This window comes from Berghia stephanieae, chromosome 8 (assembly GCF_034508935.2).
Source record: "Berghia stephanieae isolate SIO BIC M18660-M18661 chromosome 8, UCSD_Bste_1.3, whole genome shotgun sequence".
Classification (NCBI taxonomy): domain Eukaryota; kingdom Metazoa; phylum Mollusca; class Gastropoda; order Nudibranchia; family Aeolidiidae; genus Berghia; species Berghia stephanieae.
This window is the reverse complement of record NC_088367.1, coordinates 33877807-33897806: the sequence shown is the minus strand read 5'-3', so window position 1 is coordinate 33897806 and position 20000 is coordinate 33877807. Positions and strand designations below refer to the sequence as shown.

At 35.3% G+C, this 20000-nt stretch overlaps 1 protein-coding gene across 1 annotated transcript in view; it reads right to left on the bottom strand.

Annotated features, from left to right (window-relative positions):
- Window positions 1-20000, bottom strand: part of LOC144978552 (atrial natriuretic peptide receptor 1-like) — a 57886-nt gene that overhangs the window by 13385 nt on the left and 24501 nt on the right. Inside the window, exons 11-17 of the mRNA XM_078924765.1 lie at window positions 11216-11278; window positions 9625-9702; window positions 8666-8842; window positions 7417-7585; window positions 5429-5581; window positions 4513-4681; window positions 1474-1620 (exon numbers count right to left, since the gene is read on the bottom strand). Of these exons, the coding sequence (XP_078780891.1) occupies window positions 1474-1620; window positions 4513-4681; window positions 5429-5581; window positions 7417-7585; window positions 8666-8842; window positions 9625-9702; window positions 11216-11278 (956 nt within the window). The remainder of the gene's footprint in view (window positions 1-1473; window positions 1621-4512; window positions 4682-5428; window positions 5582-7416; window positions 7586-8665; window positions 8843-9624; window positions 9703-11215; window positions 11279-20000) is intronic.

Below are 20000 nucleotides of genomic sequence, written 5' to 3'. Positions count from 1 at the left end.
ATATTAGAAAGAACCATGGGAGTAGCTGCAGGAGATTGCATTTGTTCTCGGTTGTTGTCCACTAAACACTGTGGTTACAATTCAGGGGATCAGTATAAAACTCAGGGGATAACAGCAACAGATTGATGCTATTTTTTGGTCAATATTAAATGGGTCTGGGACAGTTTTACGTCCAAAGTTAATGGACTGGTCATTGTGTTGAGTACTAGAAACTTACTTTCTTTGATTGGTGTTAATTGGTATTTGATAATAAATGCATCAGAATGTAGTTGATTTTTTGTTATTTGGGCTTATAAACTGACTTTTACCAAAATAATATTATGTCATAGAAGGGGCAAGGGGGGGGGGGTGGGGTGGGTTAACATTAATATTTAGAGATTTAACGTTTCGAGTTGAGTATGATTCGCATTTGCTTTTAAGGGGACGGTTTAGCCTGACATGGGGCAGTCAAAATCAGTAGGAGGAGTGGTTTCAAGGAATTGTGGGAACAGGTTACAATAGGGTATAAAATAGAGTGTTTCTGCTCAAACCGGAATTCGATTCTACTTTATGACTCTTTAAGCTGCACTTTCCTAAGTCTTTAGACTTTTTTGCATTGTTCTAACTTCCTACTAAGATTCTTTAAGAAGAATCTAAGGATCTTTATTTTACAGACTTAGAAATATTCCACGTATATTTAGTAGCATTTGGATAGATTTTACGGATTTCAAATTTATGATACTGATTGAGTTATGACCATGCTATTTGATTTGGATTTCGAAATGATCACAACAAATAAAGCAGTAAGAAATGAAACTTGGAATCTGGACTTTGATTTGAATGTCTTGATGTTGTAATTATCATCATTGGCGCTTGAACTCTATAGTCAGTATTAACACCTACAACACAATGCAAAGGAATATCATTACCATATATCAAAAAGCCACTATACGATCATAAGCCAGCAATATATATGTGCAACTACGCCACAAGCGCATAGTCCGCATAAAAGGCTCTTATTCATATTCTCTAACCATAGTCAGGTGTTAAATGAGTACCTGGTCATTAACAGTTTTGCTGTTTTTGAAAAAAAAATGTAATATCGCCTAATAGGCGTCATGTCTTCTCTTACATGTAAAGTGCTGCTGTTGGCTTGGGTCCTTGTAAAACGCATTGGGCACGTTTTGTGGATATTGTTCTATATAAAGGCTCAATGTAATTATGTTGATGATATTATGATGATAAATATGATGATGATGATGATGATGATGATGATGATGATGATGATGATGATGATGATGGTGACTATAAAAATGATGATGATGATGATGATGATGATGATGATGATGATGATGATGATGATGATGATGATGATGATGATAACGACGACGATGAAGAAGGTAATTGGATGTTATGGACATGATTTAAAGCAACGACATCCATTTCAAAAATATAAAAGCTGTCATTAGAGCTGTCATCTCTAAACAAATATACCTAGGCAAGATTTCATCTAGTAACATTTCCGACTTGGTCTTCTCAAGAGCCAGCAATTGGGTTCTCTCCTCCACTAAATCTTCAAGATTTTTGGTGTAGTCCTCGAGACGAGTGAGAAGGCGATCCACAAGGGCGACGTCTTTGCCTCTGGAAAGGAGAAAGATCGTAAACGTTCATTCCTCATTTTCTTCACAATGCGTTCACCAGTTAAACTGCCGTGCTCTCGAAAACACATAATATTTATAAAATTGGCCAGAAATCTCGTCCTTTCAAATATCGATCGATTTAAATGAACGTCATTTTGGAACCCCCCCCCCCCCCCCAAAAAAAAAAAAACAAAACAAAAAAAAAAAAACAACAAAAAAAAACAACAAAAAACAAAAAAAAAAAACAAAAAAAAAAAAAACAAAACAAAATCAAAACAAAACACAAAAAAACAAACAAACCCAAAAACTGTTAAACCTGGGACCACGCCTCGTTTGATATTTGAAGTACGAGTTTTCTGACCAATTTTTAAAATACGTGTTTTTCCAGAGCAAGGCAGTTAACTGGCCAATAGCAATGGTAAAGTGATGATAAGATATCTTGGATACAAGTCAAACGATGTATACCGTGATTAATGATAGGATTGGTGACATTAATCGTTACAGTCAGGTCTATTGTTTTATCTTTGAGTCATGTAAATGTTGCTGCTCGAAGCTCGAAGAAATAAATAACAATGTGAAATTGAATGTAAGCTTAAATTTGATATACGAAAACAGATAAAATGGACGTTTCGGTCAGGAAATAGTAGATATGCTACTTTGTAAGGAAGCACGAATAAAATTAGACAATGGATATTTCTATAAGGTGCGCAATTAATTAAGTGAAAAGAGGAGGCGGTTTAGAAAGTGAAATATAAAAAATAGATTATTGTTGGAAAATAAATACAATAGAATTGGAAATAAATACAAAAAATAAGGGATGTCGGTATAAGTATAATCATAAGTGGCAGTAGCAACAAAAGAAGCAACAGTAGTATCATTATTATTATTATTATTATTATTATTATTATTATTATTATTATTATTATTATTATTATTATTATTATTATTATTATTTATTATTATTATTATTATTATTATTATTATTATATTATTATTATTATTATATTATTATTATTATTATTATTATTACGATTATATTATTATTATTATTATTATTATTATTATTATTATTATTATTATTATTATTATTATTATTATTATTATTATTATTATTATTATTATTATTATTATTATTATTATTATTATTATTATTATCTTATTATTATTATTATTATTATTATTATTATTATTATTATTATTAGTAGTAGTAGTAGTAGTAGTAGTAGTAGTAGCAGCAGCAGCAGCAGCAGCAGTCGTAGTAGTAGTAGTAGTAGTAGTAGTAGTAGTAGTAGTAGTAGTAGTAGTAGTAGTAGTAGTAGTAATGGTAGTAGTAATAGTCATAGTAGTAATGATACTGATTTGTAATTAAAGTAAAAGACGATGGATGGCCGGGGGAGTCGGGGGGGGGGGGGGGGGGGGTGAAAAGTGAGTGGAGCAGGCACTTATGTTATCATAACAACAAGAGATGAAGTAATTAAAAATTTACCCCAAATACCGGAGCATACTCAATGTCTTAATTGTCTCTATGTTATATGTTAGTGTTGAGAATATTGGCTATTAAGCTTAATTGCTGGCCAACTTACTTTGTCTTAGCTCAGCAAAAGCTAACTTTGACAGGATTATTAAAAGAGCTAATAAATTTACTACAGGATCCATGTCTTTTAATGATTTATATTCAGAACACTGCTTAAGAAAAATTAGTAATATTTTAGATAATCCAACTCACCCTTTAAATATTGTTGTCTATACGAACAAAAAGTGAAAGACACCTCCGGTCCTTTTTACCTTACAGTTGCAGAATTTTTAATAAGGAAAATAATTTATAAATTTTGGTCTACGTCTGTTTTAACTTTGAAACTTGTTCTTTAAAATTACTCCATACCCACAATTTTTTAATCATCAATTTATAAAATCGCTTACTACAACTTTTCTATTGACCTTTTTATTCTACATTACGTGCCATGTAATTTATACTATGTAATTTTTCTCAGTCAATTTACAATAGTATTACACTGTAACTAATTCTTAGCTTTTTACTGATCTATTTTTTCTTATATGTTGACATCAATGTACCTTTTCTAGATATTTATATCTTTACACTTTTATAATCTGTATGTCCCTTAATTTACACTATGTAATTATTCTTACAGCCTACAATATTATTATATTATATATACCTATTACCAAATTTTACTTTACCACATTATATTTACGTATATTATGTTTATGTATGAATCATTGTCGGCATTTTATACGTCTGTACAAAAATTTCCTTTTGGATGAATAAAGTACATTATTATTATATTCTGGCACTTTCCTACTCACTTCATAGCTTGTTGTTAGTCTGGTTACTACAGTTTAGTGAGAACTACTCATAAACGAGGATGGCAGAAGCAATAACATAGGCCTGAGTGATGTCAACTTCATACTCTCTCAATAAGTTAACGAGGTCTAAAAGGCTACAGTTGACCCCATAGCGATGGGGTAGCTTGGTGTATCAGATCTATTGATGATGTGCGCCTGGTAAGAAACTCACAACATTGCTATCCGGAAATAAAACGGACCAACACACAAAGCTATGTGTAACCCAACTTTTATCAAAACAATATTTTCTCCCATAATTTTGGTCCGAAAACTTACAGTTCATTATCGCACGATTAAAATGAACTAAAGCTAGTCAAAACGTCTTAAAACGTCTTAAACCTAAGACTTCAAAGAACTGACAAATTGGGACTCTGGTAAATTGGGGATCATCTTTATCGATTGATATTGGAAATAAAAGTATTCGGACCAAAAGGAGAAAACTATTGATATTGTTAATCAATGATAGCATATTTTGTCAGAAACCGGCACAATCATCATCATTATTATAACATTTTCATTGTTTTCTCACCCTATACAGATGCTAAGGGTTTTAAGCACCTCTTCAAATGAAGGCCTTTCCTCCGGAACTTGATGCCAACACTGAGTCATCAAACCTGTGTAAGCGTCCTTGAGATCTGACTCAAAAATATCTGGACGGAATGGTGGACGCTCATTGCCACATACTCTTTCAACGATTGCTGGCAATAGAAATATTTTGTAGGGGCTTTAACAACAATCATTAATTCAAACTTAATTTAAAAGGGCTGAAAAATCTTAAGTGTTTTAAATGGAGTAGTATCTACTAAAATGTTCGTGGACAAGACAGGCAGGATGCCTCTAGGGCGCTCTTTTAATTTATTTTCGACAGAAACAACGCTGTCACTGACCAAGTACTCATTTTAAAACTGAGTGTGAATGAGAGAATGCAAATAAAAAGTCTTTTTCAAGGATTCAACTTGGACGGCTTTGTGGAACATCGGTTGACGTTAAAATCATCATGCAGCTCATACGCTTTTGTCTCGGTATTTAGTTACGTGATCTTTTAATCACTGGAAGATTTGGATAAAATTGTCATAATTCTGCCGTCCTCTCTTAAAACACGTATTGACAGTTTTGGCTAGAAAACTCATCCTTCAAATATAAATCGATTAAAATGACCCTATTCTTGCCAAAAGCTATAGAACTTGAGACTTCACGACTTCAGGAGTCCCAGGTTTGAGAGTTTAGTGGCGAGATTGGGGTCAATTTTATTGATCTACATATTTGAAGGACACGTTTTCAGGACACATTTTAAAATACGTGGTTTTTTCCAAGAGAACAATAGTATTCATTGTGACGAAATTCCACATTATTTGAAGGAATGCATAATAATATGAATGCAAATTTTTTTGTGTGGAGGGGGTGGGGGGGGGGGGAGTATTCTAGTGGGATGATGTAGTTCTTACCGTGTACCTCCAGAAAGGGTCTTTTGGAATCATAAGGCACCGACCTCGTCATCATTTCCTCCATAATAATGGCAAAACTGTAGATATCGCCTTTTGGTGACCCGCTCACACGTCGAAAGTTGGAAATATGCTCTGGCGCGACCCACAACAGTTCTGGAAAGTATGTTATAAGAGCGAGAGAAAAAAAAAACCCCGTCATTTTTCTTCCAGATTTCTCCATTAGTGATTGGAGTATGCGTGACAAAGCTGAAATTATGCTACCTCAAAACGGTTTTCCACTCAACTCTGATCCCCAAAGTGATTGCCCTAGATTGCAGTGTGTCATATTTCCATGGATTATTATGGTACGTCATCATCTTGAGTATTCATTCCTCTTTCCAATTTGAAGTCAATTCATCTTTCCTCAGAGTTCTTTATTTGAGATATAATATGATTATTTGTGTTGTAATATGAAGAACTGATTTTCTTCTACTTTTTTCAACTTTGTTATTGACACCCGACTCTCTGTACCCTCTCTGCATGTTGAGATCATCCCTTAGACAATGTTCATTTGATGATAACATCTGCATGCTTCTCTTATCATTCTTTAACATCCATAAAATGGATTTCTGGACTTTTTTGTTCATTTCTGATTTCATTTTCTCCTCTGAATAAAGAGCTGAGGAATTTCTACAAGTGCAGATGCAAATTCTTGGCGATCGTCCTATCTTTGCGTAGCAGTACAGGGAGCTAGGCTGTGACACACACACACACACACACACAACCACACACACACCGTCACACACACAGCCACTCACTCACACACACAGTCACTCACACACACAGTCACTCACACAGACAGTCACTCACACACACGCACACACAGTCACTCACACACATGCACACACAACCACTCACTCACACACACATACATACACACAAACATATAAATATATATAAATATATATATATATATATATATATATATATATATATATATATATATATATACGCATACATTTATATCCATTTTGTCTACATATCTGACTATGTATTCATACATTTTTACAATTTCTATAATTTATGCATAAATTTTGTTCTATATAATAGACAAAACTTATAGGACAGTATAAGAATAAAATAATTTGTTACTTACCGCCTCAAAACGGTATTATGTCGGGGTAGTTTAGATAATTAAAACTGAATTTATGGTGAAAAGTATGAGACTTGGGTTAAGATTTTACAAAGATCTAAACAAAAGTGTGTATGAAACTTACAGTGTCAGACAAAGCAAAAAAAAAACAAACAAACAACAAAAACCCCTAAAATCAGCCTGCCTCGACATGGCATCGATCCTCAGACCTCCTGAATACCGTGTTATCTCAATCAGAGATAATAATGTTGAAACATTTGGGGGCGAAATAGAAAGATACATGTAAAATTGTGTTTGGAATCTCGAACTCGTTACCACTCCTAGTGCGCTCCTAAATCAGGTTGTGGTTGAGAACTTTTTCGGAATCCAATGGCGATAGTCCACAAATCCTATAGCATCGAATCAAATTCCAATTAATAACAAATAAATATTTATACGTATAAACTAGATACAACAATTAATATTTGCGTCAAACTTTGCGAACTTTAAGAAGAGTAGAAAATACATTTTATAAACTCACGTATTCATGAGATATTCAATTGTTAATATTTTAAAATAAAAGTTTATTTTCATAAATACCTATTTTGATTCACAAACCCCTTGAATAAGATAATAATTAAATATAAGATAATTCTTCAATCGAAAAATTTACAAATACCAATGCATTTTTCAAACAATATGGAATCGTACAGTTTTGCGATATTCAGCACCTTAAACAGGTGAGTATGGGCGTGTAGTTTAACCACATGTTGCTCTTGTTGTTTCTTTATCAGTTATGGTTATCAAGATTGACTTCCGTATAAAACTCGGATCCATTTCATAAAATTGAATCATGCAACATGAAAACTGCACTTACTTTGTGTTTCTATGTAGTCGTTTGGCTCTTTTTTACCGTCCACCGATTGGCGAAAACTAGGGACCCCGAAATCTGTGATCTTCACATTAAATTTTCCGTCGACCACGCATTTTGCTGACGTCAGACGGCCGTGAAATCCCAACTCAGATCGATGAATATAAATCATACCCTGGTTGACAATGGAAAATGATCAATTTTGGAATAAGCTAAAATTCAACATAAGAAAGATTGAATCAATCATACAAATCCGGCTGTATGCTATTGTAGTAAGACTCCCGCATTCCGTCATGCGAGTCCCTGTTTCGAATCCCGTGGTGGGCGGCTCACCTTTGAACCTCAGATAAAAACTTTTTACTTACATTTTCTTATAATACTCAAGTAGAAAATGAGATTCTGGCCGGTAACATTGTCTCTGCCGAAAAGAAGATAATATTGTAAAAGCGCCTTACAGACGTCATATCTAGCCCTTCACGATAAGTATTGTCGCTGACTTCAGAAATATTGTAAAGCGCTTCTTCTTCTTCTTCTTCTTCTTCTTCTTCTTCTTCTTCTTCTTCTTCTTCTTCTTCTTCTTCTTCTTCTTCTTCTTCTTCTTTTTCTCATTATTACAATAAATTGATCTTATATAATGTATTCTAAACTTTACATGTGGCCTGTTATAATACTATTATTATCAGCATTCATGATTAATTTATTTCTATAGCTAAATTATTATTCAAACTGAGTCAAGTAGGATGGGATAATATGCGTAAACAGCGCTTTTCAAGGAGTCAAATTTGGACCATCCATAGCGGAACATAAACGCAATACTCTAATAGTTGTAACCCCAGTGCCAAACCACTGGACTACAAGCAGCGGGACTAAAAGACTGCTGCAACCGCAGACTTAATGAGGCCAGTTAGATCGATGAGATTAAACGAAGTTCGTAGTTTGGATCAAAATTAAAAAAAATAAATCAAAACATGATATTCTTTTCAAATCTTCACATTGCTGGAATAAAAATTAGGGGTTTTCTGTAACATTATATCACTCGACTCAGAAGTAAATTACTACCTTTCTATAAGTGGTAATGGATATTGTAAGAGTGCTTTTATAATAATGACGCCGCCACGAGAATTGTACCGTGTGAAATGGAAATCTTAAGCCACTTGGCATGCTGGGGGAATAAAAAAAAGTAGTGAAATGCTCACTGAGCGTGGTAAATCCGTGATTATGTTCATTTTATTTATCAAATCATATTTAGACTTACTTTGGCAATGTCCCTGAGAAGAGATACCTTGAACGTCCGGTCTAGCTTGAGATTCTCTGCAGACAACACATCCTGCAAACTTCCTTTCTTGCAATATTCGAAGAGTAGCATGATTCGACCAGGCTCAACGCATGCGCCAATGAAAGGACAAAGATTCTCATGCATTGTGTCACGAATCTTTTGGATAAAATAAATGAATGAACATTGTCATTATAATTACGTTTTAAAAATGCCTATCGCTCACAGGAAAAAAAAAAGAAGAAAAAAAAGAAAGAAAAATGAAATAAAAAACAAACAAACTTCAGTAATACCCCCCCCCCCCCCCCCCCAAAAAAAAACAAACAAAAAAAAAACAACAAAAAAACAAAAAACAAAACAAAACAAACCAAACAAAACAAACAAGAAACAAAAAAAAAAAAAGAAAAAAAAACAAAAAAAAAAAAAAAAAAAAAAAAAAAAAAACAAACAAAAAAAAAAAACAAAAAAAAAAAAACAAACAACAAATTAAAAAAAAAACAAAAAACGAAATAGGAAACAAAATGAAATACGTATACAAAGGTAAATCGATACACAATACCTCCCTTTGATTTTAGATATGCTATGTAGACAACCACACATATTCCTCGTCCAACCATAAATTTTCCATTTACTCACAGCGTTAAAAACAAAAAGAAGAGAATAACTCGAGACGTCCTCATCGTAGGAGTGTCTTTTAATCAGGATGAAACTTGATTTAAACTTACCATATATATCATTCTTACGCTTGCTACACACCTGAAGTTAGAACCTTCAAACATAATGACAGTTTGGCCTGCGTCAGTTGCACTTTTGACATGCTGATTTCTTTTATTGCAATAAATCAGAGTCATCGCATCCACGCGTTCAGACAAAACAACAAGAGAATATTTTGCTGAGGGGACAGATCAAATGTACACGATTAGTTAGTCAACTGCACTTACCACTTTGAGTTCAAGAAGAACTTCTCTGGTGATGTCTATCTTGAAGATCCCCATCTTCTTGATTGCAACAGTGTGACCCTAAAGGAATAAAGAAACTTTTCACAACAAACCGTCTAAAATTGGAAGTACGTCGGGGTAAACTAGATTCCGAAAATGGAATTTACATGAAAACGTTTCTATTTACAGGTTTAACAAAACATACCCATCACGCATCACCCACGTATCATATTATATCTATTACATGCGGCTATGTGGTCTAATGGTATGACACTCGCTTTCGGATCGGAAGGTCCTGGGTTCGAGCCTCGCGCTCGGCGCATAGTTGAGTCCTTGGAAAAGGCTCTTTACTCACATTCTCTCACCGTACTCAGGTGTAAAATGAGTACCTGGCCGTTAACAGCGGTGTCTTTGTCCAAAAAATTGTAATATCGCCTAACACGTCATGTCCCGTCCTACATGTTAATTGTTGCTGTTGACCAGGGATCCTTTGTAAAGCGCTTTGATCACATTTAGTGGATATTCCTCTATATAAAGCTCAATTATAATAATTATTATTTAATGATTATTCTTATTATACGTAAAAATAGTGCCGCTATGCGATTTTTGATTGGATATTACAATCTAAACAATTCCGGTACCCATATATAATTGCATAGCGGCACTATTTTTTTTAACGTACAATGAGAATGAACATGTAATAAATGCGTGACAAGTATGATCTGCTAAACTTCTATAATATTGGAAACTTAGGTACGTAATGACATTTGGCGAGTATTAATTCAAATAAAATTGCACAGTTTTGGCTTCAAAGTCAGTTCCAAAATCTTGCACAATATGACATAACACTAGATTGAGAATGCCGGTCACATATTGGTTAATGATAGTTTTTTATACAGCCGAATAATAATAAAAGTAATAGTTTATTATTCTATGATAGCGACGTTCGATCTTGACATGACCTGACAAAAGGTCATTGTTTTCATCAAGAGAATAGTAACAATGATGTGGCTCAGGCTACAAGAAAACCATCGCGAGAGCAACAAGAGAAATTTCAGAAGAACACTGTCAACGCGTTACTGGTCATTTTGTGCGACGAGTCAAAACGTGTCTGGATAGCAATGGGAGACACCTGGAACATGTCCTGTAATTGAGCCTTTTGATCTTTTCAAATAGCGCAATATCGACTAAACGTGCTCAAAGCGCTTTACAAAAGGTCCCTGACCAACAGCAACACGTAACATGTAGAACGAGACATGACGCCTGTTAGGCGATATTACATTTTCTTCCGACAGAGACAATGCTGTTAACGGCCAGGTATTCATTTTACACCCGAGTACGGTGAGAGAATGTGAGTAAAGTCTAGTCACCTGGTATATTGACCATCACGGTTTAATTCTTACATCGATTGATTACCACCAGCCTCTCAAAAAAAAGTCAACCATGAGACGTTTAGGGAAGTTTCATCTTAAAATTCAGTTTTCGAATTGCCGGAATCGAGTTCACCCCGACAAACTATCACCAAGTGTAAGAAATAAACAATGAAAACAATTCATAAAACAATAAATTGATTCTAGGAAATTCCATGACGTACCTTGTACTGACCAACCAGAGTATATCTAATCTGATTGTTTGTCAATTCGCTGTCTTTTGTTTTCTGAAAATTGGAGAAAAAAAAATCAAACATTTATTAGATACTAGGCGAGTATTATGCTGAGGTCAACAATCCAGCCAATATCACTCTTATATATAGATGTAATTAATATATAAGTTTTTGTAAATAAATCTATATTGATATAGAGTAGAAAAAAAAGTTCTTTAAAATTACGCGTATAATGCTGGTCGAGATAGAGTTTATTAAAAAAAAACCCAAACAAACATACCCCTCCCCCTTAAAAAAGAAACAAAACAAACAAGCAAAAAAATACAAACAAAAACAAAAACCACCTAACAAAAAAAAAAAACAAACAAAAAACAAAAAACAGAAAACAAAACAAAACAAAACAACAATCAAATAGACAATTAAAAACAAAAAACAAACAAACGACAAAGCAAAACTAAAAAAAACAAACAAAACAAAAACACACCAACAAAACAAAGCAAAACAAAACACCCTCCCCCTAAAGTACAAACAAACAAACAAACAAACAAAACACCTAGGCCAAGCCTGGACTTTATTTAAGGAGTCACGAGCTCCATCATGAAGCTGCTATCTACATCTTTGCCACTGAATAACAAAATGACAAATTAAGGAGCAGTTACTGGTGGAGGCAGGCTAATTTTTGGGGGATTTTTTCCCCATTCTCTCATGCTTTGTCTGGTACTGTTTCATACACACTTTTTCGGGACAATTGGTGACATTCGCCTCATCGACGAATACCGTACTATTTTCTTACAAATTATCGTATTTATCTTTTCCCCGTCGCTTTCTCTTACTTTGTACACTACCAAGGAACAAAGCAGCCAAATGAATATTTGAATTACACGAAAATCGTATTCAATAGTCTGATGTCACGTCCGCCCAGCAACGAGCAGCTTGGTTTTAAACAAATTAAACAGTACTTTTTATTCTTCATGCTGGCTAGAACTTTTTCACATGTCATGTGATCAGAATGTATAAAAGTCAAAACTTAATCAGATTTATAATGCGTTTCTCTTCTGAATATACTTTTATGCTCGTCGGAGAAGTATTTCATAAGGGCGTCTGCCATTGTTCCGATTGTTTAGATCGAGTTACTAAGTTTACGAGGGAAGTGACGTCACGCCTTCGAAGCCTATTAAATAAAGGTTATGTCATGATATTGTTTACTGTTTAGAGATAGTTCTATTTGTCACTTAATGTTTGTAATTGATCTGTGTCTGTACTGTATTGTCTAACTCTTTGTGTTTTAATTTCTTTCCAGATCATGTCGATTTAAATGTTGAATAAAGCCTATATTTTGCATGGCAATCATTTGAATTACTTTCTAGCTTCACAACAATTTATTCAACATTTAACATGGAACGATTCCTTCGACCTGAGCGGTTCAGCGCTGAACCCAATACGCCTGATGCATCAAAGCAATGGAATCACTGGCTCTGTACATTTAACAACTTTCTCTCTTCGTTACCCGAACAGGCGACTGACAACAAACTCAATCTGCTCGTCAATTTCGTCGATCCTGTCGTCTACGAACATATTGCTGATTGTACTACATTCGATTCAGCTGTTGACGTTCTGAAGAACATATACGTGAAACCAAAAAACGAAATATTCGCGAGACACGTCTTGGCTACTACAAAGCAAGAACCAGATCAATCCTCGATCAGTTCCTTCAAAAGTTGAAGAGACTTGCCAAAGAATGTGATTTTAAAGCTGTTACTGCTGATAAGAACAGGGATGACTTTATCCGAGATGCTTTCATCTGTGGTCTCTCTTCTAATCAGATCAGGCAGCGACTCCTCGAGAATAAGACAATCGAACTTATGGCCGCTTATGAACAGGCTCGATCCTTGGAGATGGCTGAAAAAGACTCTCAGAACTACAGCACACCAACTACTGTGCCATGTGGCAGCACTGCTCCTCCGCCCTCTGAAAAGGAACTTGACTCATTCAATGCTTCAGTCACGAACTCTAAATGCTTTTTCTGCGGATACCAACGACATCCTCGATCAAAATGCCCTGCTAGAGAGGCGCTGTGTAAAAGTTGTGGAAAAAAAGGGCATTTTCAAAAGGTATGCCAGTCAAAAAGTAAAAACGAATATGCATCTGCGGCAGACCCGAATACACTCAGTTCAGCCTTTTCAGCCGCGGCTCCCGCTAGTCTCTACAGAGCTGTTATTGACGTGAAATTGTTTAACAAGCCCGTTAAAGCGTTGATAGACACCGGAAGCTCAGAGAGTTTCATTTCAACAGAGATCGTACAAAGTCTCCAATTGAAGATTTTCAAATCAAAGAAAGAAATCTCCATGGCGTCTACTAATCTTTCCAGTACAACCAAGGGTCATTGTTTTGTCTCTTTGGAATACCAGGGACGTTTCTATGAGAGTGTGAAATTTTCCATCCTGTCAGGGTTGTGTTCGGACTTGATTTTAGGCCATGACTTTCTTGAACAGCATGATGGAGTTCAAATATCCTTCAAAGGATCAAAGCCTACTTTCTCCGTTTGTAGTCTCACTGCTGCAAAAATCGAACCTGTTTCTCTTTTCAAGAATCTCCTTCCAGAAGTCAGACCTATTGCAACAAAATCAAGATGATTTTCATTACCAGACAAGCAATTCATTGACTCTGAGGTTAAGAAACTTCTTGACGAGGATGTGATCGAACCATCTGATTCTCCATGGCGAGCGCAGGTATTGGTGACAACTAACGAACGACACAAGAAACGCATGGTTGTGGACTATAGTCAGACCATCAATCGCTTCACTCTACTCGATGCATATCCACTTCCAAACATTAATGAAATGATTGAAACAATTTCAAACTACAGTGTCTATAGCACCCTCGATTTGCAAAGTGCTTACCACCAGATCCCAATAAAAGACGAGGAGAAACTGTATACGGCTTTTGAGGCCAGTGGAAATCTCTACCAATTCAAGCGAATTCCCTTTGGAGTCACTAACGGAGTGGCTTGCTTTCAGCGCATCATTGATTCCATTATTCGAGATGAGAAACTGAGTGACACATTTGCTTACTTAGACAATGTGACAATCTGTGGCAGAAATCAGCAAGAGCATGATGAAAACCTTGTGAAATTTCTCAGGTGTGCCAAAGAATATAATATAACATTCAATGAAAGTAAGACTATCCAGTCTGTTAGACAAATCAAGTTACTTGGATTTCAGGTGTCCAAAGGTTGCATTCAGCCAGACCCTGACCGATTACAGCCACTGAGAGAACTTTCAGATCCTCACAATATCAAATCTCAACAGAGAGTGATTGGAATGTTTGCATACTACTCATCCTGGATACCTCATTTCTCGGATAAAATACACCCACTGGTCCAAAATACCACCTTTTCATTGTCAGGAAAAGCCAAGGACTCGTTTGATCTTTTGAAAAAGGAGATTGAAAACGCTGCTGTCGTGACAATTGACCACAACGCTCCTCTAGTTGTAGAAACCGACGCTTCTGAAATTGCAATCGCAGCAACACTAAATCAAGGTGGACGTCCTGTGGCTTTCTTTTCAAGAACTCTGAACCACAGTGAAAAGAAGCATTCTTCTGTTGAAAAAGAGGCTTACGCTATTGTGGAAGCCCTTCGAAAGTGGAAGCACTATCTTCTAGGAAAGCATTTCAAACTTGTGACAGATCAGAAAAGCGTTGCCTTTATGTACGGAAATTCTGCAAAAGGAAAAGTCAAAAATGATAAAATCCAAAGATGGAAGATTGAACTGTCAAGCTACAGTTATGACGTTGTGTATCGACCTGGAAAAGACAATGTAGCGGCTGACGCATTTTCAAGGGAGTTCTGCTAATCTACTGGTTCAGATTTAGAAACTTTAAAAAGCCTTCACGACTCACTCTGCCACCCTGGAATTGCAAGGATGAACCATTTTGTCAGGTCAAAGAATCTCCCATATTCCGTGGATGAAATACGAACAATCTGCAACAACTGTAGGGTTTGTCGTGAGCTAAAACCTTCATTCTACAAACCGCAGAACCTCAAAGTGGTCAAAGCAACTCAACCATTCGAGCGTTTGAGTGTTGATTTCAAGGGTCCCTTGCCGTCATCGTCCAAAAATCGGTATCTCCTAACAGTTATTGATGAATATTCTCGCTTCCCTTTTGCGTTCCCATGCTCTGATATGAGCTCATCAACTATCATCAAGTGCTTGTGTCAATTGTTCTCATTGTTTGGAATGCCTATTTCAATACATTCTGACAGAGGTGCTAACTTCATGTCAAGTGAGCTTCAAGATTTCTTGTGCAAAAAGGGTATCGCCTCAAGCCGAACGACCCCATACAATCCCCGGGGAAATGGACAAGTAGAACGTCTGAATGGAACCCTTTGGAAAACTATCACGTTAGCCCTGAAATCACGTGGTTTGAATGTTAGTCAATGGGAGTCAGTGCTTCTTGACTCTCTCCATTCAATAAGATCACTCTTATGCACTGCGACAAATGAGACTCCTCATGAACGAATCTTCCGCTACAATAGAAAGTCAAGCACTGGTACAACACTTCCTAGCTGGCTGACTACTCCAGGAACTGTTTTGATGAGGCGTCATGTAAGAGCCTCTAAATACGAACCATTGGTGGACGAAGTGGAACTGTTGGACGCTAATCCGCTCTATGCCTACGTCCGACTTCCTGATGGTAAAGAAACTACTGTGGCTTTGCGTCACTTAGCCCCTGCTGGTGAAATGACTACTGCCCAACCCTCCAATGAAGAATCACCCATGGCGTTTGACAACACGAGCGTAACTCCACCTTTTCAACCTGTTCAAAAGAATGTGGGAAACGATATTTTACCTGAAACTGTTCTAGAACAGCTTGATGTACAAACTGTGGAAGCGGGTGTAGTGCAAAAATCTGCCTTGGACGAACCATCAGTCTCTGATCCTAACAATCCTAATGAGCTTTCTACTCAAAACGAATCCCGTTCAAACTCCAGAACGAGTGGCTTCATTCGGACGAGACCATACAGTTTACGAAATAGAGAAGCATAATTTGAAATCTCTTGCCACATGCAAGGGGGGAAGAATGTCATGATATTGTTTACTGTTTAGAGATAGTTCTATTTGTCACTTAATGTTTGTAATTGATCTGTGTCTGTACTGTATTGTCTAACTCTTTGTGTTTTAATTTCTTTCCAGATCATGTCGATTTAAATGTTGAATAAAGCCTATATTTTGCATGGCAATCATTCGAATTACTTTCTAGCTTCACAACAGGTTATATAAAATGATTTCTGATCATCGACCTTCTGCCCACACAAACAACTAAGGTCTTTGTTATTTAGCCTTTGTCATTCATAATTAGTTTGTATTTTGAAATAATGAGAAACCAGATAGATCTATTTCCACTCGTGTTTGGTCAAATTAGAGCTTTAATGACAAACTATCCTTTATCTTCATCGTAAATAATAAAAAAAAAAATGATAATGAAAATAATAATAAGCTTTACCGAAGTCTACTTGGATTCGTTGCGCACAATTCACAAATACATACAACCACCCACGAAAAGATAATATGAAGTTGACGTTAATCAGGTCTTTGTTATCGCTTTTTGTCATCCGCGGTTATGAATAATTAACACTAAACTGTATTAACCAGACTATAAACATCAAGGGTACACGTTGTTTTGTGTGTTGGCCATTTATACTTCCGGATGACAATGTTTTGTGAGTGCCAATCGCTTACTATCTCGCCCACGGACACAAAACACACGCACACACACAATCACACACAAACAAACAAAAACCCACACATACACACAAGGTCACAACCAACAACATACTCAAATACCAGACCAGTTAAATCAATACCACTAACACAATAGATGCTGTGCGCTGGCTAAGAAACTCACAACATTGTCATCCGGAAATAAAACGGACCAACACACAAAACTCAGTGTAACCTAAACGTTTATAATCTGGTTAATACAGATTAATAAGAATTACTCATAAAAATGGATGGAATAATAAAAAAAAATAACAAAGACATGAGTGACGTCAATTTCGTTCTATCTATAGTCCAGTCGAGCTAGATATAATGACTAATTAAACCTGGATTAGATTGCAACACTTTGATTTTTTTAATTTTAAGGTATCTAGATATATGTGTATCCAAATAACATACGAAAGTCTAGAGATGGAATTGAGTCGGACGTTTGTGAAAAATGATCCCTTATATAGCCAGTTTGAGTCAATAAATTAATCATGATAAAGAGACAAATACTCATCATATCTATTATTAAGATTTTGAGTAAATTGCAACATGTAATAGTTTTTGCATAAAAGTTATCCATAATAATTCATTAAAGCATAGTTAAAGTTTAGAAAATTAGTTCTCCGTTTTTGAAATTTGTGATAAATGGTCGTTAATATATTATAACGAATTTAGGTCAATATCTATACTATTGATGATAAATAATGATAAAGAGAATAATACTCAATACATTCGATCTCATCATATAGTGCGGCTATGTGGTCTTGTGGTATGATCTTCGCTTTCGGATCGGAAGGTCCTCGGTTCGAGCCTCGCTCGGCGCATTGTTCAGTCCTTGGAAAAGGCTCTTTACTTACCTTCTCTCACCGTACTCAGGTGTAAAATGAGTATCTGGCCAGTAACAGCGTTTTCTCTGTCGGAAAAAAATGTAATATCGCCTAACAGGCGTCATGTCTCCTTCTTCATGTTACCTGTTGCTGTTGGTCAGGGACCCCTTGTAAAGCGCTTTGAGCACGTTTAGTGGATATTGCGCTATATAAAAGCTCAATAAAAAGCTCAATCATATCAATTATTCAGACCCTAAGCAAATTGTAACGTGTAATATTTTTGGCGTTATCTTATAGGATAAGAATTCATAAATAACACACTAAAAGTCTCGAACTTAAGCTTAAGTCTGAAATTATTGAAAACTAATGGCTTAAGCCAACACAAGTTTCTGGCCAATTTGAATTACGCCCATGTCTTCTTTTTTTTATTACTTTGGCTTCTACCCATAATAGCCAAGCTGGAAAATGAAGCTCACGTGACACTTCAATTTCATTGCTGGACCGGAAGCTTTTTAATTTCCTTCACAAGATACTATTTTGTGCAACCTTGTCCATGGGTATCAAAGAAATATAAGCACCCCAAACTTTCAATATGTAGATTAAATGAACCTTTCAATTAGTTACGCTGTAATGAATTATTTTCTAAGAGGCTTAATCGATCTACATGCTATAGTCTGAGAATCGCCGTATTTCTTGAACTGAAAAAACAATGTATGTGCTTTTCTATTGTATCATCACATCCAAGATGAGACCCTTTCACTGCAAAATAATATATCTAATTTCTGTCATAGCCAATGCAAAGAACCTCTGGTGTTTCTGATGCAATTTGCTCAGACGATAATCCAGCTTCGTGATCCTCTATTGACTTTATAGAGTGAATGTATTGAGTATTGTCCTCTTTATCAGTGGGGCTATGTGGTCTAGTGGTATGTCACTCGCTTTCGGATCGGAAGGTCCTGGGTTCGAGCCTCGCTCGACGCATAATTGACTCCTTGGAAAAGGCTCTTTATTCACATTCTCTCACCGTATTCGGGTGTAAAATGAGTACCTGGTCGTTAACAGCGTTGTCTTTGTCCGAATAAATTATAATATCGCCTTACAGGCGTAGTGTCTTGTCCTAAATGTTAAATGTTGCTGTTGGCCAGGGCCCCTTGTAAAACGCTTTGAGCACGTTTAGTGGATATTGCGCTATATAAAGGTCATTATTTATTGTAGTCTGTACTTATTTCAAGATCGAGCTTCTTCAAGACTTTTTACATCGCGACATCAACCTGACGGGTCACCTCAAACAAGTGCTTTTCCTTTTTCCTAAGCGTAACATGGCTAACTCTATTTAACGCATAGAGTTTTCTCAAAATTTCACAATGTCCTGAAAAATTACACATGAGAAGATCAGTTAAATTCCTTTCTATTCGCGACAATTAAGGCGAATGGCAACTTAATTTGATGGACTTTTATTATGCTTATTATGTACAACAAGTCTTCCATTATCCTGTTAAAGTGTCGCTTTTATTCTTATTGTTATGCATTTACATATCAATTCAAACAAGGGGTCGTGGGGTCAACATATTTCACCTTATATATATATTATATATATATATATATATATATATATATATATATATATATATATATATTATAGACATTGTCGCCATATATTCTTAATTTTATATTTATACATTTTTATGCATGCCACGTCTGTAAACAAATTTCGATTTTTTATTAATAAAGTATATAATAATAATAATAATAATAATAATATAATAATAATAATAATAATAATAATAATAATAATAATAATAATAATAATAATATATAATAATAATAATAATAATAATAATAATAATAATAATAATAATAATTATTATTATTATTATTATTATTATTATTGTTATAATTAACTGCCATACTATGGAAAACCATATGTTTTTTTAAAAAATGGCCAGAAAGCTCATCCTTCAAATATCGATAGATTAAAATGACCATCATCATTGCAAAAACTCTAAAACCTGGGACTTCGCGAAGTCAAAAGCTTCAATATTATCATACTTGAGGTAATTGAAATCCCTAAGAAGTGTCTTAAATAGCAAAAATAGCAGATTAAAAAAATCATTAACATAAAAAATTAATTTTCCTTCAAATCAGTGCCTTTTCAAGACAGGTACGCATACTTTGGTGTTT